This window comes from Garra rufa, chromosome 1 (genome assembly GCF_049309525.1).
Source record: "Garra rufa chromosome 1, GarRuf1.0, whole genome shotgun sequence".
NCBI classification, from domain to species: Eukaryota; Metazoa; Chordata; class Actinopteri; order Cypriniformes; family Cyprinidae; genus Garra; species Garra rufa.
This window is the reverse complement of record NC_133361.1, coordinates 24,071,542-24,090,338: the sequence shown is the minus strand read 5'-3', so window position 1 is coordinate 24,090,338 and position 18,797 is coordinate 24,071,542. Positions and strand designations below refer to the sequence as shown.

The 18,797-nt window shown below is 38.0% G+C and overlaps 3 protein-coding genes across 4 annotated transcripts; all 3 read left to right on the top strand.

The window, feature by feature from the left end:
• The first annotated feature begins 2,860 nt into the window (after nt 1-2,860).
• LOC141332775 (C-signal-like) lies at nt 2,861-8,951 on the top strand. Its single transcript, XM_073837739.1, has 6 exons — nt 2,861-3,163; nt 3,247-3,301; nt 3,410-3,597; nt 5,113-5,274; nt 5,364-5,474; nt 8,693-8,951. Exons 1-6 carry the CDS (start codon nt 3,017-3,019, stop codon nt 8,804-8,806), a joined length of 777 nt encoding a protein of 258 aa, XP_073693840.1. The 5' UTR covers nt 2,861-3,016; the 3' UTR covers nt 8,807-8,951.
• A 1,357-nt stretch (nt 8,952-10,308) lies between these two features.
• Nucleotides 10,309-15,485, top strand: LOC141332746 (C-signal-like). 2 transcript variants are annotated; one of them, XM_073837720.1, is made up of 7 exons: nt 10,309-12,766; nt 13,985-14,159; nt 14,236-14,290; nt 14,385-14,572; nt 14,665-14,826; nt 15,021-15,134; nt 15,265-15,485. In XM_073837720.1, the coding sequence occupies exons 2-7, from the start codon at nt 14,019-14,021 to the stop codon at nt 15,376-15,378; spliced, it is 774 nt and encodes a 257-aa protein (XP_073693821.1). In that variant the 5' UTR covers nt 10,309-12,766; nt 13,985-14,018; the 3' UTR covers nt 15,379-15,485. The 2 variants fall into 2 exon arrangements, with proteins under 2 accessions (XP_073693821.1, XP_073693813.1); XM_073837712.1 differs by having other exon boundaries at nt 10,311-12,766; nt 13,982-14,159.
• Nucleotides 15,486-17,077: 1,592 nt separating this feature from the next.
• Nucleotides 17,078-18,797, top strand: LOC141332764 (C-signal-like). Its single transcript, XM_073837728.1, has 6 exons — nt 17,078-17,570; nt 17,648-17,702; nt 17,795-17,982; nt 18,076-18,237; nt 18,329-18,439; nt 18,513-18,797. The coding sequence occupies exons 1-6, from the start codon at nt 17,430-17,432 to the stop codon at nt 18,624-18,626; spliced, it is 771 nt and encodes a 256-aa protein (XP_073693829.1). The 5' UTR covers nt 17,078-17,429; the 3' UTR covers nt 18,627-18,797.

Here is an 18,797-nt window from a genome sequence, read left to right as displayed (position 1 = left end):
TGCTGCAACAAAACAAAATGTGAAAAAAAGAAGGGGTATGAATACTTTTGCAAGGCACTGTAGATGCCTCATTAGTGACTGTGTGTTATTAGTGGCTATATGTAAGCCATCCACCATGTCGTAATGGTCAACTTCACGGTTAACACATTCACCAGTCTGTGTAAAACCTTGAGTGCAGTGGCTGAGAGAGCTCAACGGCCTGCAACTTAGAAAACAATGTTTTAAAACCTGTAATATTGAGATAATACACTTGAAAACATAAACCAACGCATCCACACCTTTGAAAGGTTATCCAGTTTCATTGGGTATTTAAATACTGGTGGTTTTTACAACCAGTGGCTATGCAGGATTGTGGCATATATCTTTAAATATTCATTGATTATGATAAATGACATCAAGATGACCGTTCCAAAATGACGGATGCATCAATGTATCTGGAGCGGTCGAATGTGGAATCTACACATATCTATGGTTTTAAACCAACTGTTATTGTGATTAGCACGATCCTAGCTGGTGGGCTTAAATGGGTTAAGCTAGCACGTTTATGACAAACACATAAGAACTTTGTATCAAATGTAATTTCATACAATAAAACAATTAACAAAGCTACAAAGCAGTACTGTATTTTCTATATCATATAAAGCAGATACTTTGCTTGTCAATTACACACAGAGAAAATTATTTATAGGGTGGAAGATCTTGTGCTCTCTGTTTCTCTCTGCTGGACAGACCGTGGTGTGACATACTATTCATATACAGTGGTGTGAAAAAGTGTTGGCCATCTTCCTGATTTTTTTGCATGTTTGTCACACTTTAATGTTTCAGATCATCAAACAAATTTAAATATTAATCCAAGATAACACAAGTAAACACAACATGCAGTTTTTGAATGAAGTTTTTTTATTATGAAGGGAAAACAAAATCCAAACCAACATGGCCCTGTGTGAAAAAGTGTTTGCCCCCTGAACTTAAAAACTGGTTGGGCCACCCTTAGCAGCAACAACTGCAATTAAGCATTTGCGATAACTTGCAATGAGTCTGTTACAGCTCTGTGCAGGAATTTTGGCCCACTCATCTTGGCAGAATTGTTGTAATTCAGCCACATTTGAGGGTTTCGAGCATGAACCGCCTTTTTAAGGTCATGCCACAGCATCTCAATAGGATTCAGGTCAGGACTTTGACTAGGCCACTCCAAAGTCTTCATTTTGTTTTTCTTCAGCCATTCAGAGGTGGATTTGCTGGTGTGTTTTGGATCAATGTCCTGCTACAGAACCCAAGTTTGCTTCAGCTTGAGGTCACGAACAGATGGTCGGACATTGTCCTTCAGGATTTTTTGGTAGACAGCAGAATTCATGGTTTCATTTATCACAGCAAGTCTTCCAGGTCCAGAAGCAGCAAAACATCCCCAGACCATCACACTACCACCACCATATTTTACTGTTGGTATGATGTTCTTTTTCTGAAATGCTGTGTTACTTTTACGCCAGATGTAATGGGACACACACCTTCCAAAAAGTTCAACTTTTGTCTCTTCAGTCCACAGAGTATTTTCCTAAAAGTCTTGGGGATCATTAAGATGTGTTCTGGCAAAACTGAGACGAGCCTTTATGTTCTTTTTGCTCAGCAGCGGTTTTCGTCTTGGAACGCCATTTTTGCCCAGTCTCTTTCTTATGGTGGAGTCATGAACACTGACCTTCACTGAGGCAAGAGAGGCCTGCAGTTCTTTAGATGTTGTTGTGGGGTCTTTTGTGATCCTTGGATGAGTCGTCGCTGCATCTTGGGGTAATTTTGAACGTGTGGACATGTGGGCTTGGATTTTTTTTCCCCATCATAAAAAAAACCCCTTCATTTAAAAACTGCATCTTATGTTTACTTGTGTTTTCTTTGATTAATGTTTAAATTAGTTTGATCTAAAACATTAAAGTGTAACAAACAAATAAAAATCATTAGGGGGGCCAACACATTTTCACACCACCATATGTTGTTTTTCTTTTTCTCTTAACCTTTTGAACAAATCATACAGTATGACGCAGCACAATACATCAGTTTGAAATGGGCGTGGAGTTTTTTTATTATTTTTTTTTTTTACAAAAAAGCACTTCTAGAGCAGGTTTGAAGACCCCAACTGATGAATTTAAACATGGTAGATGCAAGAAACATGTCAAATGAAAAAATGATTTTCAAATTGAGCTTACAAATACAAAATGTTTGAAGTCTCTGAAACTCAGCCTTACTGAGCAGCAGCATGGTGGATTCTTGAGCTACACTAGGAAAACAATTCCTTGGTAAACCAGAACAAAATCACTCCTATACGAGGGGTCACAAAAGGGATGCTCGAGGTCTAACCTGCCATGTTTACTCTATGACCAATAAAAGGGCACACGTAATTATAAACACTTCAGCCAGCAGGTTTATGACATACATATAACAACTTTGTATCAAATGTTAGTCCATACAATAAAACAATTAATGTATATGTTGTTAATACGTTGCTTGTCAATTACACACAGAGAAAATTAGGGTGGCAAGAGGTTAGCATGATGACTCTGAGGGGTTTTTCAGACTGCAGGATTGCTGAATGACTAACAAAACATTATCAGCATGATGTTGCAAAACCGTACATTTCTTGTCTATTATCTCCCACTGTCACTGATTTATTAACAGTAATGACTTACGGTTACACTTGAGATGGTTACACCATAAGCACACCAGGCAAAAAAGTTTTGAAAATACCTCACTTGTTTCTTTTCTTATCTTCGTTTTCCGTCTTTCTTTCAAAGAAACGGCAGCTTAATTTAAATGAGCTGTCATTGTTTATTACATATTTGCAAATCATTAATGAACAGTTACTGTTATCTTGTTCACTGATTATTCAATCATATCATTTATCTTTTTACAGTATGACGCAGCACAATGCACACAGGACAATACAAAATGGGTGTGGAATTCACTTGGGTTTAAATAAAAAGCATTTCTAAGGAGCAAGCTGAGTAAGCCAAGCTGGTGAACTTAGAACATGGCAGCAGTGAAAGCATGCAATATCTTAATCACCGGAGCCAACCGAGGTTTGGGCTTAGAAACTGTTAAGCAGCTCTTGGATGATTCTTGTCAAAACCGGCATATTTTTGCTACTTGTCGTGATCCAGATGGGCCGAAGTCTGAGGTGAGTTATAAACAGCCAATACGAATAGAAAATATCAGGTAAATCCTAATGTGCCTTGTTTAATTATGTATATCTTTCTTAAGGCATTAAGAGAACTGGTGAAAAAGCATCCAAGTGTGATCACTATCATACGTCTTGGTAAATGTGCATTTGTCTTTCATGGTGTTTGAGAATTTCTAGGTGATTTTCAGTGTTTTTGAACACCATTTAATACTTTGGCATTCATTGTTGCACTATTAATTTTAGATGCTGATGATCCATCTAGTGTCAAAGAGTCTGCCAAGAAAGTGGGATCTCTACTGGGAAACAACGGTTTAAATTTGCTTGTGAATAATGCAGCAATAATGGCAAGTGGAACCATTCAGACCAGCAGTGTTGAAGACATGAAAAACACCTTTAACACCAATGTGATAGGACCCTTATTAATCATTAAGGTATGTAGAAAACATTGTTAAGAGCTCCAAAACAACATCTAGGCTGGGGCTTAAACTATACCGGTATAAACTTTGTGATTGAACTAATGTGTGTTTCTGGGGAAGTAGTCACTGGATGTGGGAGAGATTGCAAGGTTCATTGCATTACCAAAACGGTCTTAAACTGGGACTAGCTGGTCTCATCTGACTGGTTTCTCCCAAGATTTTTTTCTCCATTTCTGTCACCGATGGAGTTTTGATTCCTTGCGAATAGGGATGGGAATTGATAAGATTTTTACGATTCCAATTCTATTTTCGATTCTGCTTAACGATTAGATTCTTAATCGATTCCCTTATCGATTCTCATTTGGAAGATTCTCATTCTAACGTTGTTGCTGCTGTTGCCGCTGCTGGGTTGAGAACTGTTAGTCAGGAGTGGATCGAAAATGCAACATTCTTTTATTGTTATTGCATGCTGTGTGCACAAATGTTTTAGCATGTTAGTGGTATTTCCTCCCTTTGAGGAAATATCTCCGCTGCAAGTATCGCAAGTTGCCCTATTTTTGTATTTTTTGGTGAAATACAACCAGACTTTTGAGCGTTTGTTCCGCTTAGGCGCCATGGTTACTATTGACTGAGCGTAAGCTACGCAACGTGCGTAAGTTACGCAATGCGCGTGATGACGTCATTCGTGCCCACTGGAATCGTTAAGGGAATCGTTTGCAAATTTTGCAAACGATTCAAAGGAATTGAAACACTGGGAACCAGTTCTCAACAAGAACCGGTTTTCGATTCCCATCCCTACTTGCGAATTTCTGGCAGTATCATTGACTTGATTGCACAGATACTATTTGATCTGAACTGAGCGTAGATAATGACATTACTGAATCGATGAACTAACTGTATTGTCCTGCACTATTGACACTATTTTCTCGTTCAATACTGTAAAGCTGACACAATCTGTATTGTAAAAAGCACTATAAAAATAAAGGTGATTTGACTTGACTAGTACATCTAATGCGATAGCTGATGGCTACGTGGTTATAATTTCATCTGTAATAGTATCGATCTTGGAAGTAAAGAACTTAATAAAATCATTACTGCTGTTGTTGATGCACTATTTTTAGATAATTTAACCTCTGTATTGAACAAATGCCTAGGGGCTGGGGTTGTGTTTGTCTTCTGAAAAAGAGGTTTAAAGTAACCAGATCTACCAGTTTATAGAGCGTTTCTATAAGTAGAAGTACTTTCCCTCCATGCTCCACCTCTAGTTTTGCTTGGTTCATCAGTAGTTTCTTTTGTTGTGCTAGCCGCATGCTCTGACTATTTTTCATTTATTTATTTTTTTATAAATTTTTGTGGTACATGTCAACATGCACTGGAGTTGGCAACATTTCTAAATGACAAGCCAACTAGCAAATGAGATGCCAAAATAAGCAACAAAATGCTGTACGCTTAATTCCATTACTCATAGTAATTTTTAATGTTAACCTTATCGAGTATTTGTCAAATAAATCCTTTCTCTTTTTTATGTAGGAGTATTTGCCATATCTACAAGCAGCGGCCAAAGCTAGTGGGATACCAGGAATGTCCTGTAATAAAGCAGCTGTCATTAACATCTCCACTCTTGGGGCATCCATTACCAGAATGCCTTCCATGTACGCCCAATTCCCAGTGTTTCCATATTGCGTAAGCAAGGTACACTGCACCTTGGCGCTTAATTCAGATCCCATTCTTTCCCATGATGTTTTGATTTATTGTACTCAACTGCTATGTTTACCTATCAGGCAGGTTTTAACATGCTGACTGTGTTAGCTGCTGAGGAGTTAAAGGCGGATGAGATTCTCTGCATGGCCCTTCACCCAGGATGGGTAAAGACTGACATGGGTGGTGCAAAAGTGAGTGTAGATTCATTGAATCCATGTTAAGTTTAATGCACCAGGTGCTTTTGATTTCCACAAAAATTTCTGTCAAACATACAAACATTTTTTTATTCATCAGGTTTTTATTTAGCATGAAATCGGAAAGGATTGAGTGACAGCACTACCTACTGGCCAAAATGTAATAAAAATAGACAGACTTTATTACAACTTCAAAATAATTTGACCTAAATTTAAAGGGATGGTTCGGAGTAGAATTGACTTCATTGCTATGCACTCCAAAGCCCATGTAAATACCCCATCCGAAGTTTTTTTTACCTTAGTCAAATATTTATGGAGATATTAGAGTTTTTCGAATTGCTTGTTACAGGAGTGAATGGTACATGTGATGTATCTCGTAAATTGCACCACTAAACGTGCAAGTTATCTTATCAAACTTGTACAGTAGTGTAAATAGGTTATGTACTCACAAAACGCTGCATCAGAACATTTGTAAGTCGATCCCTATTAGTCTCAAAAACTACAAATGGCGACACGTCGACGTCACTTCCCTGGTTTGAAAAAAGCACGTAAAAGTCCTCCTACAAGTTGACATGCACACAGATGTAGTAGGAGGACTTTTACGTGCTTTTTTCAAACCAGGGAAGTGATGTCGACTTGTAGTTTCTGAGACTAGTAGTTCTCGGGTAAAACGTGTTTTTAAAACACTTATGGTGGACTTACAAATGTTCTGATGCAGCGTTTTGTGAGTACATAACCTATTTACACTACTGTAGAAGTTTGGTAAGATTACTTGCACGTTTAGTGGTGCAATATACGAGATACATCACATGTACCATTCACTCCTGTAACAAGCAATTCGAAAAACTCTAATATCTCCATAAATGTTTGACTAAGGTAAAAAAAACTTCGGATGGGGTATTTACATGGGCTTCGGAGTGCATAGCAATGAAGTCAATTCTACTCCGAACCATCCCTTTAAGCTTACGGAGCCCCTAAAAGGTCATGGTGGTAGAAAAAATGTAGGGGTGGGTGAAAAAAAATTAAGCGTGGGTAGAAAAAAAATCAGGGTGGGTAGAAAAAAATCGGGGTGGTGGTAAAATATTTGGGGTGGGTAGGAAAAAAAAATCGGGGTGGTGGAAATTTTTTTGGGGTGGGTAGAAAAAAAATCGGGGTGGTGGAAAAAATATATTTTAAATTTTTCTGCTTTCCTTCATAAAGATGTTTTGTGTTCCCTCGCAAAACCAGTTGAGTTCGGACAAACACTTCCTGTTTACTTTACAGCTTGCAGTGATTCATACAGCTCCAAATGTTCACAATGGAGCGGTTCATAGAGCTTTATTTTGAGAAATACAGTCAATTTTTCATTCAAGGCACAGCTCTGGGACATTCTAAAACGCTTATTATTATTATTTTATTTTGTCTGACAAACGGAAAAAACGAAAATTAAGCCAGATTTTTCGTATCCTATTATGAAGGAGGGATCATAGAAATACACTGTTTTAAATGTATTTTTGGTTTTTATTGTAGCGGCATGTTTAGGATTAATCTCCAGTCTGTCAAATTAGTCACAGTAGAGTTTCTTCATACTGTTTGGCTGTTGCATAGGCTAGGCTATATTTCTTGCAAATATATATCTTACATAAAGCACAGCACATCTTGGGGAGGCGGCTCCAGCGTGACCCCTGTTGTGATAACAGAGGAAAGAAATGTTTTTATTTTGTGTATATTTCCACTATAACAGCAAAACGTTACAAATTGCCTTTGTTATCTCTAGACAGCTTGAAAGGTCTTCTTAAATAAAACTATCGAAAACTAATGTGTGTTTATTTAATTCGTATAAATCCAACAAGTGGTACGTACAGTCTCTCTCCTGAATAAAGCCTGCAGGCAATTTACCCCCAAAGAAGAAAGCGATACGACTGATTCAATAGGCTAATCAATAATATACAATTTATAGGCTATATAATCAGACTAAAGTATCAAGGCTGAGCATGTGAAACAAATATAAAGCAAGCTCATTTGTTTTTAATTGACTGTATTTCTTTATACTTGGGTCCAAGTTCAAAGTAAAGCTCTATGAACCGCTCCATTGTGAACATTTGGAGCTGTATGAATCACTGCAAGCTGTAAAGTGAACAGGAAGTGTTTGTCCGAACTCAACTGGTTTTGCGAGAGAACGCAAAACATCTTTGCGAGGGAACGCAAAAAAAATGTATATTTTTCCCACTACCCCAATTTTTTTTTTTCACCACCCCGATTTTTTTTTCTACCCACCCTGATTTTTTTTCACCACCACGATTTTTTTTCTACCCACCCTTAATTTTTTTTCACCACCCCGATTTTTTTCTACCCACGCTTAATTTTTTTTTTCACCACCCCGATTTTTTTCTACCCACGCTTAATTTTTTTTTCACCACCCCGATTTTTTCCGTATAAACTTAATGCTTCCAAATTAGGGAACATTTTGTGCTTTATAGTACATAGATCAACACTGCAACTTTGAGTATCACTGCCAATCCGATACCAGTTTTTTTTTCTTCAGGTTTTTTTTTCAAAATGCAAAAATTAGGGTGCTTTCATACCAGGCACTTTGTTTTTCTGCTGGTGCATTTCTCTCTTAGCTCCGTTTGTTTGGGGATATGTGAACAGGGCAATTGCGCTCGGATCCGTGCCAAAACAATCAGTCCAAGATTGCCTGAATGTGGTCTAGGCTCGATTGAAAACAAACTCTGGAGCGGTTCGGTTGTAGTGTGAAAGCAATCCGATCCAACGGACCAACGAACCAGGCTATATCACAATGTATAATAGGTAATTACAGTTCTGGGAAAAGCAGTAGCTTTGTTGTTTTGCTAATGAACCTGTGAATGTCTGTGTTTAGGCACGTCTTCGCTATTCAAAAACAAAAAAGCATGTTGTCTCAATATATATATATATATATATATATATATATATATATATATATATATATATTGTCTTTGCATTGACTTAACATGTAAATCACGCCATTGATGTCTGGTGTGAGTGCACCTTTAACTTTAGACTAGATTTTCATGCTGAAGATTTGTGTTGGTGTGAACTAGTTATTAGCTCTGCAATTTACTTCCCTTTCATTCAGGGTATTTTCCTGCCCAAGACTTTGGGATAGGTTCCATCTCCCTGAGCATAGTACAAGCAATTTGGAAAATGGATGGATTGATGTTAGTGAACTATATGTATGTTTATATTTTCACTAGGCACCACTTGAATCAAAAGATAGTGTGGAGGGGATGCTGCGTGTCATTGGGAGCCTTACTGAGAAGCATCACGGTGGATTCTTGGACTACACTGGAGAAACACTGCCCTGGTAAACCACATGAAAAATTTGGTTGTGAAAGGGCTGATTCTTTGTCAAAACTGCCCTGTTTAACCTAATATCAATAAAAGGGCCAGAAGGGTATGACAGATACATGAAAATTGTATATAATTTTATACAATAAAACACTGATCAATGAAGTGGTGCTGTCTCTTTTCTTACGCTCTCAATTATACAAACACAACTGATTCAGGGAGAGAAATCAGGGCAGTCGTAGCCACGTAAAGTCACAGAGCGGGGTCACCAAGTGCTAAGGCGCATACACTCTTAAAAATAAAGGTGCTTCACGATGCCATAGAAGAACCTTTTTTATCTAAATCGTTCCATAAAGAACCTTTAACATCTGAAGAACCTTTCTGTTTCACTAAAGGCTCTTTGTGCCGAAAGAAAGTTCTTCAGATTATGAAAAGGTAAGAAAGAGAAGGTTTTTTAAGGAACCTTTGACTGAATGGTTCTTTGTGGAACCAAAAATGGTTCTTCTATGGCATTGCTTCAAGAACCTTTTAAAGCACCTTTATTTTTAAGAGTGTAGTCTGTAAAACTCACCAGTGATCTGCTGATTCCAAGGCTGAAGCATTCTGAACTTCCATTGGCATTAATATCAGAACATAACGGTGTGGCAGGAAGTTCATGGAATTTTGCTGGTCTTGACCAAAACTCTGACCTGAACCCCAACCGCTTTGGGATGAACTAAAACAGAGATTGTGAGCCAGGCCTCAGAAGAGTTGAGGCTGTTGTAGCTGCAACTCCAAATCATTTATGTATTTAGAATGCAATGTCACTAAAGTCCATGTTTGTGTAAATAACAGGTGTTCCAATACTTTTATCCATATAGTGTATATTAGGGGTAGTTAAAAGTTTGATCCTGGAGAGCCACTGTTTTTAGAGTTGAGTTCGAACCTTGGAAAAAAAAACTCACATGCCTATAGCCACTGATTAGCTTGTTCAGGTGTGTTTGATTAGGGTTGGAGCTAAACTCTGCAGGATAGTCTCTAAATAACAGTGGAGAGTAATTTGAGGGACACAGAAAAACTGTATTATGAAGTTTGAAAAAGATCAATAGATCTAGACAAAAACAGAATTACTTATTGTTACACTCATTGATACACTTGTTGTTATCGTTGAAACTGCCACATGAGGTCAGCATAATCTTTGTCCAAGCTATCCTTCATTATATGCTACACACATATCCCAGCAATTCTTCATCAACCATGCCTAGACTCTTTCCTCTCCTCTCTGTGCACTAATCATTCCAGCATCTGACAGATCTTTAATGACCACTAGTGTATGTCCCACAAGGCACAATGCTTCATCCAGGCCGGTCCAAACTGTACCAAGACCAAATGCCCATGCCACCTCCCAGCCGGCAAACTCTTTGCAATTCAATTCCATGTTGTATTTGATCACACCAGGGGCCTCATTTATAAAACTTTCTTACGCACTGATTTGATCTTAGAGTGTTCGTACGATCAAATCCACGTCAAAGTACAGATTTATAAAAACCGTCTTTGAAGTGGCAAAGTACTTATCTCCACGTCAGATTCCAGCTTGGCGTACGACCGTTTCCTTGTGGTAATGCTTGGTATTGCAGATAGTTCAGCCTCACTATAATTTGATTTCTTGCGCTCCTTTTTACTTGCCATTGTCACAGAGTTTTTGCTTTAGGAATGAGCTCATTTTATATGTTAATTAATTAAGCAGGGGCGTTTCGACGGCGGAACATTCAGCTGCACACAATTCCACGATCATTTGTGATTTATAACCGAATGACTGGCGTACGCATGGATTTCGTGGTACGTTCGTTTTCTCTGAATCGCTCTTACGATCAAATCAGAAAAGTTCTTAGATAAAATCAAGGATGGTTTTTACGCAAGTCTTTATAAATGAGGCCCCTGGAAGTGTGTTTTATCACCAATCTCCTAACATTCAATGGCCATATCTGCATGCTAGTTGCCATTGATTTTCCAAGACCTGTTCCATCATGTCTTCCAAAACCAAAAGGCATTTGAAAAATGGTGTCTCACCACGGTCCTCACTCCTCAGTTAGTAACCAAAGTTTGGAAGACCTTCTTCTCTGTCCCAATATTTCCTCAGGGCACCATCGTTAAACAGGGAAAAGAGTTATACTGGTGGTATTGGAATATTGGGGAAAAACCTTAAGCTCATGTCTTGAAATATATATATAGCCTACTGTATGTGACCCTGGACCAAAAAAAAAAAAAAAAAAAAAACAGTCAAAAGGGTCAATTTGTTGGGAAAACAAAATGTTATACAATATACATAATCTGAAAGGTATACATAAATATTATATTGATGTATGGTTTGTACGGGTAGGACCATATTTGGCAGAGATATAACAATTTGAAAATATGGAATCTGGGGGGCAAAACTTAATATCCTAATGCTATTTAGCATAAAAGAAAATCGATAATTTTGAACCATGCAATGTATTCTTGGCTGCTGCTACAAATATAAAACCCATGCTACTTATGACTGTTGTTGTGGTCCAGGGTCACATAATCACTAAAAATCTGTTTCTCAGTGGAGGAAATAAATAGGGTTTTTTCCTTTGCATCTGGTGAGCTCTATTATGTTTTATTGGCATTAGTGTAATCAGCTTTTTTCGGATCGTCCCCTCCAGAATTTTGCTTAGACTGTCCTTGATACAGTATACTGATCCCACTATATTCATGCCTTGCTTTTTGTAAGGAATAATGATAAGCATGTCTTTCTTAAGTAAAATATCATTATATACAGTAAATTAGCTTTCTGTGTCAATGTGAGTGAGCAGTGTAGGCATGTCACAAAACATCTTTGTGTTCCCTGGAAAGAAAGAAAAAAGCATAATGGGTAACATGCATATTGAACAATAAAAATCAAGAGCTTGAGGAAATTTTAATTTCAGCTTTAATTTTGCTGTAGCAGTTGCAGCTTGCTTCAGAAACCCTCCACCTTCCCCAGCTCCACCTGTATAGATAGATATGTAATGATCATGTATGCTATACATGTGAGTTATTTCATATGTTATATGTGCAGAAGCAATATTTCTTACATGCTCAGAGCAGCATGTCGTGGATGTATTAGCAATGTACTTGCTACTTGCTACTTGCTACTGTAGTATGTACTGTGGATGTACTTGCTACTATAGTAGCAAGTCTTGGTACTTGCTCTGCCACGGCAACAGCAGCAGCAGCAGCATAGCAGATCTATACTGCGCTGAGACCAAACACATTAGCATTGCCATGTAATTTACCATGCTAAACCCTCTGAGTGTTACGATGAAATGTAAATGTAACGAGAAATGTGTTTATAAGTACAGCAAGCAAAAAGTCTTGTTAAATATGTTACTCCTTTTTTTTGTTTTCTGTACAGCCTTTCACAGAGACCACACCTTTGTTTAAAAGATCTGACACTGTTTATTGCAATTGCAAATCATTAACTAGGAGACAAGCAGTCGTTTGAGCTAACAGCATAGACCAAGTTGAAATGTTATCTTAGTTTTCTCTCTCTCTGACTATTCATATCATTTATCTTTTCCTCTTAACCTCAATAACACATATGCAGCACAATACACACAGCACAACTGATCAGTTCAAAATGGGCGTGGAATTCACTTGGTTCACATAACAAGCAGGTTAGATGATCCAGAATGATTAAGTTGGAACATGGCAGCAGTGAAAGCATGCAATGTATATTGATTACCGGAGTCCACCAGGGCTTGGGCTTGGGCTTAAAAACTGTTAAACAACTCTTGGAGGATTCTTGTTAAAATTTTTTGCTACCTGCCGTGACCCAGTTGGACGAAAATCTGAGCTGAGTTATAAATAACTAATTCAAACAGAAAACACCAGGATAAATTCAAATGTGTCTTGTCTAATTATGCATTTGATCTTTTTTAAGGCACTAAGAGAACTGCCGAGAAAGCATCCACGTGTGATCACTATCATACATCTTGGTAAATGTACATGTGTCCTTCTTGGACTATTTAAACATTTTCACTAGATTTTTTTTTAATCCGTAAGGATGTGGTGCAGCAGTAAAAGTTATTCAGGGTGTTTGAGTCAACAGCAAATTTCTTTAGCCTCTACTGGAAGTAGAGATGTGGACAGGCTACTCTGACAATAGGTCTGTATGGTACACTGCTAAAAATAAAGTTGCTTCACGATGCCATAGAATAACCTTTTTTGTTTAAAGAACCCTTAATATCTGAAGAACCTTTCTGCTTCACAAAAGGTTCTTTGTGGCGAAGGTTCTTCAGATTATAAAATGGTAAGAAAAAGATGGTTCTTTAAAGAACCTTTGATTGAATGGTTCTTTTATGGTATCACTGTGAAGAACCCTTTAAAGCACCTTTATTTTAAAGAGTGTAGCAGCTGAAGAAATCACCGAGATGTGGTCACCAATGAGCTTGTAGCATTTGAATCTTTGAACCTCCAATTAACGGCCACTGTCCTGTGGAGTTTAGCCTGTACTAGCTAATCAAAGTTCCAAGTGTGTTTGAGTTGGCTGGAGCTAAACTGCAGGACGCAGGCACTCCAGGAGCACGACTGGATACCCCTGCTGTAGGGTAAACCTAAATATATCCTTCCGTAAGTATTTCCTACCATAAATATATAAAATCTTAACTATTAATTAGTAATATGCATGGCTAAGAACTTCATTTGGACAAGTTTAAAGGTGATTTTCTCAATATTTTGATTGTTTTGCACCCTCAGATTTCAGATTTTTAAACAGTAGTATCTCAGCCAAATACTGTCTTTATCACCAAATTCTTTGTTTGGTTTATTCTGTACAGTTAGGGTTAAATTACTACAGGGAACGTTCCTTTTGAACAACCTATGGATAAATACCTTGTTCAAGGTCACAGAGGCAATAATAGAGCTACTTATTAGCTCATCAGTTACATTCAGATTTTGCTTCAGGACTGTTGATTCTAGCCCAGATCTTTAGCCTTTACTTTTACTCCTGATAGCATTTATGATTTGGAGTAACACATTACAGCTTCTGGAAGGCATCCATGCAGTTTTACTACTCAAAGCAAATAGCTCTGATAAGTTCCTGTTGAGTCACTTTTGAAATGATATCTCATGGTTACAAAAAGCTACATGTGTTGTGCAATATGGGACGTAGATGCTACTCTGCATGCTATACTAAACACTGTATGGTGTAGCAGGTTGGTTGACAGGACCAGAATTTCATCTTTGAACATGGTGGCGTTAAAGGGATCCAGTGCTCTAGTGACAGGGGCCAACCGAGGCTTGGGTTTACAAATGGTCAAGCAACTGCTAGAGGCCCACTGCTCAAAAGTTTTTGCTGCATGTCGTGACCCACATGGGCCAAACTCTGAGGTGAGTATTTAGGAGCTAAGGATTGTAGACAATTTTTATGATGTTTTTTATCATTAACATTGTCTTTCTGATTCAGGCATTAAGAGAACTGGCCAAAAAGCATCCAGATGTTGTCACCATTGTGCAGCTTGGTACATGTGCATTTGTCTTTTGGACTACATTTTATGTTAAGAGTTAAGAGTTTTGAAAATAATGTCATTTATTTTTTTTCCCTGCAACTTTGAGATGTTGCTGATCCATGCAGCATCAAAGAGTCTGCCAAAAAAGTGGGATCTCTACTGGGGAAGAACGGCTTGAACCTGATCGTGAATAACGCTGCAGTGCTGCCACAAAAAACCATGCTGAACGCCACTGTTGAGGACATGCAAAACACCTTTAACACCAACGTGATTGGACCTCTGTTTGTCATTAGGGTAATGGAAATCACTTGAGAGCATGCCGAAATTTAAAACAAGACTTTTTCTTCCAGTGTCTGAAATACTCGGTTGTGATTGTCCTTAATCAGGAATATCTGCCGCATTTGCAAACAGCAGCTAAAGCCAGTGGCAAACCAGGGATGTCATGTGATAAAGCAGCTGTGATCAACATATCCTCGGATTCGGGATCTATGACCAACATGCCAGAAATAATAGATCCATTCCCACTCTTCCCATACAGCATCAGCAAGGTACGCAAGAATCCTAAAACAGTTCTGATGGGCTTCAAAAACCCTTATTTGTAAGTTACCTGGAAACGTTTAAACGAAATGTGAATACCAGATGCTTGTGCTAAGCTGTGTGCAAAATTATCTTTATAAACCGACAGCTACACTGTTTAAACAAAAAACGTTTAAACTTTGTCATGCATCTGTTTTCCTTTTAGGCTGGTCTTAACATGCTGACAGTATATACCGCTAGAGACTTTAAGACAGATGAGATCCTTTGCATTTCTCTTCACCCAGGATGGGTGAAGACGGACATGGGGGGAGGAGATATGGTAAATCTAGATTCAGTAATAAAGAAATCTCTCAGGACCTAAAGACTAAAGAACATGAGGCTTGAATCACAAAAGCACACTGACGGTCGCTTTTGATAATGTTACACTATTTTAAATGTTTGTCCATCAGGCACTTATTGATACCCGAGAAAGTGTGGAGGGGATGCTGCGTGTCATTGGCAGCCTTACTGAGAAGCAAAACGGTGGATTCTTAGACTACACTGGAAAAACCATGCCTTGGTAAAAATCTTAAATGAGGAAGTTTATCACACACATCCAGATGACCTATTTTACCCATTATAAATAAAGTGATAAGTACAGTGATCAATACAATAAAACAAAGAAACAATACTGCAGTATTGTGTCATTTATCTGAATGCATAAACCTTTGTGCTAAATAAATAGCCATTAACCATTAAAACACACAACACCATCACAACACATATTTAGTATTTAATGGTAAGTGTTTTCTGACAGCATTTCTAAGCTACGTCCTTTCACCTTATTGAACAAAATGGGATAGGCCTTAAAAACACTTAATCGTTCTTTTTACATTTGATAAACTATTAGAGTTTACCAAGCTACTACACTCTTAAAAATAAAGGTACCTAATGGTGCTATAGAAGAACCTTTTTTTGTCTAACTGGTTCCATAAAGAACCTTTAACATATGAAGAACCTTTCTGTTTCACAAAAGGTTCTTTGTGGCGAAATAAGGTTGTTCAGATTATGAAAAGGTAAGAAAGAGATGATTCTTTAAAGAACCTTTGGCTGAATGGCTGAATGATTTTCAATATAAATAAAACTTTAATGGACAAATCTAAGACAAACTAATCTAACACATGAGCATTGACACATTCACACAAGTTGCAGAAAGAGAGAAAGTGAGGAAAGAATGAGTTTAAGAGAGTGAAGATGTGAAATCCCAAGTATATATGTGACCCAGCACCACAGATTCCTAAGGGTCAATTTTTTTAAAATTGAGATTTGTGCATAATCTGAAAGCTGAATAAATAAGCTTTCCATTGATGTATGGTTTGAAAATGGTTATAAAATCTGGAATCAGGGGGTGCAAAAAATCTAAATACTGAGAAAAATCGCCTTTAAAGTTGTCCAAATAAAGTTCTTAGCAATGCATGTTACTAATCAAAAAATACGTTTTGATTTATTTATGGTAGGAAATTTAATAAATATCTTCATGATACCAGGGCCCGTATTCACAAAACATCTTAAGGCTAAAAGTAGCTCTTAACTCAGCGATTTAGGAGAAAATCTTAAAAATAATGGGCGTGTCAGTCCTAAAATATTCGCTCTAAAAGTATTTCACAAAGTGTTTTAGCGCTAAATCTAGCTCCTAAATCTGTGAAACATTAGGAGTAGTGAGAAGGACTCCTAAGTCACTAGGACCAAATCCCAACTATCCTAAAATGGTTGTTGCTGGCAATCTGCACACATAAGTTTTCCCACAGAACTTTTTTGGTTTTGGAGGTTATCCCAACTCCAAATTTTCCTTTGATTAGATGCTTTTTTTCATTAACAGGTTGGGCAAGAAGTAACAGCTGTTCTTGCATCCAGTTTGGTTTTCTTTTAAGTTAGCATATCTTATTATCAGCCATGATTATTCTGTTATGTTAATAAAAAGGCGGTTTATATGCATATCAGCTAAGTGTTTATAAGAAGCACACATGTAAAAGGCCAACAATCAGCTGAATATACTTGTTTAACTAGTGACACTTAGCCTGCATTTTAAAATCTTTTTGAATGTGGCAACATTGTATCACACTCTACAGTATTTCTATGAACAAATCTCTGACAGAGACTCCTCCCCTATCAGCCAATCACTGTGTGCATAGTAAATAAGCATGCTGACATCATCCGTAGCAACGAGGTCAACCCCGCCCTTACTCTCAGCTTAAGACCTCTCTCTATTCCTTAGTAAAAGTCTGTCTCAACAGCTTTGTTAATAGGTTTTAGGAGAAAACTCTTAGCTAAAAACTTTTACTGCTATTCAGGAGAACTCTTAGTGGTAAGATAAAATGTTTTGTGAATACGGGCCCAGACCTTTAGCCTCTACTTTTACTCCTGATTTGGAGTAATACATTACAGCTTCTGGAAGGCATCCAAACAGTTTTACTACTCAAAGCAATCAGAACTGACAGTTCCTGCTGAGTCACTTTAATGTATTATCTCATGGGAACAAACGCTACATGTGTTGTGCAATATGGGGCATAGAGTCCACTCTGCATGCTATACTAAACACTTCATGGTGCAGCACGTTGGTTGACAGGACCAGAACATGGCGGCGTTAAAGGGATCCAGTGCTCTAGTGACAGGAGCCAACCGAGGCTTGGGTTTGGAAATGGTCAAGCAACTCCTGGAGGCCAACTGCTCAAAAGTATTTGCTGCATGTCGTGACCCAGATGGACCAAACTCTGAGGTGAGTATTTACAAGCTTAGGATTGTAGACAATTCAAGAAAAACGTCTTTATCATCGACATTCTCTTTCTGATTCAGGCACTGAGAGAACTGGCCAAAAGGAATCCAGATGTTGTCACCATTGTAAAGCTTGGTAAATGTGCATTTGTCTCTTGGACTACATTTTACATTATGACAGTTTTTAAGTTTTGACATAATCCCTTATTTCCTTTCTGTTGTTATTAGATGTTTCTGATACATGCAGTATCAAAGAGTCTGCCAAAAAAGTGGGTTCTCTACTGGGGAAGAATGGCTTGAACCTGATCGTGAATAACGCTGCAGTGTTGCCACAAAAAACCATGCTGAACGCCACTGTTGAGGACATGCAAAACACATTCAACACCAACGTGATTGGACCTCTGTTTGTCATTAGGGTAATGGAAATCACTTGAGAGCATGCTAAATCTAAAACGAGACTTTATGTCTTCCAGCGTCTGAAATATTTCATTGTGAATGTCTTGAATCAGGAGTACCTCCCGTATCTGCAAACAGCAGCGAAAGCCAGTGGCAAACCAGGGATGTCATGTGATAAAGCAGCTGTGATCAACATCTCCACGGATGCAGGGTCTATGACCATCATGCCAGAAATAAAAGAGCCATTCCCAATCTTTCCATACAGCATCAGCAAGGTATGCAAGAATCCCAGGACCTTATATGTATACGGTTTGAAATTCACTTAAGATATTTGGAAACTTTGTCACACATCTCTTTTCCCTTTAGGCTGGTCTTAACATGTTGACCATATATACCGCTAGAGACTTAAAGGCAGATGAGATCCTCTGCATTTCCATTCACCCAGGATGGGTGAAGACAGACATGGGGGGAGATCAGGTAAATCTGATGGCCTCTTTTTTCGATAATATTACACTATTTTTAATTGCATGTCATTCCCTTTGCTCATTAGGCACCTATTGAAGCCAGACAAAGTGTGGAGGGAGTGTTGAGCGTCATTAGCAGTCTTACTGAAAAGCAGCATGGTGGATTCTTAGACTACACTGGAAAAACACTGCCCTGGTAAACCAGAAAAAAAAATCGAGAAAGTTCATCAGAGGCTATCCTGATGACCTGATCACCCGATCACCCATTATAAATAAAGTGATAAGCACGGCCATTAATGTTTATGACATGTTCAACTCTTCTCATGTTTATTCTCTGTGTGTTCAATACAATAAAACAAACAGTTCTGCAA

What these genes read in the sequence shown, in the direction of transcription:
- LOC141332775 (XM_073837739.1), top strand. Translation starts at nt 3,017, where the DNA reads ATGGCAGCAGTGAAAGCATGCAATATCTTAATCACCGGAGCCAACCGA. An exon ending in CAGATGGGCCGAAGTCTGAG is followed by an intron (nt 3,164 to 3,246) that starts GTGAGTTATAAA and finishes ATCTTTCTTAAG; the next exon opens with GCATTAAGAGAACTGGTGAA. An exon ending in GACCCTTATTAATCATTAAG is followed by an intron (nt 3,598 to 5,112) that starts GTATGTAGAAAA and finishes TTTTTTATGTAG; the next exon opens with GAGTATTTGCCATATCTACA.
- LOC141332746 (XM_073837720.1), top strand. Translation starts at nt 14,019, where the DNA reads ATGGTGGCGTTAAAGGGATCCAGTGCTCTAGTGACAGGGGCCAACCGA. An exon ending in TGTCACCATTGTGCAGCTTG is followed by an intron (nt 14,291 to 14,384) that starts GTACATGTGCAT and finishes TGCAACTTTGAG; the next exon opens with ATGTTGCTGATCCATGCAGC. An exon ending in TCCCATACAGCATCAGCAAG is followed by an intron (nt 14,827 to 15,020) that starts GTACGCAAGAAT and finishes TTTTCCTTTTAG; the next exon opens with GCTGGTCTTAACATGCTGAC.
- LOC141332764 (XM_073837728.1), top strand. Translation starts at nt 17,430, where the DNA reads ATGGCGGCGTTAAAGGGATCCAGTGCTCTAGTGACAGGAGCCAACCGA. An exon ending in CAGATGGACCAAACTCTGAG is followed by an intron (nt 17,571 to 17,647) that starts GTGAGTATTTAC and finishes TTTCTGATTCAG; the next exon opens with GCACTGAGAGAACTGGCCAA. An exon ending in CAGACATGGGGGGAGATCAG is followed by an intron (nt 18,440 to 18,512) that starts GTAAATCTGATG and finishes TTTGCTCATTAG; the next exon opens with GCACCTATTGAAGCCAGACA.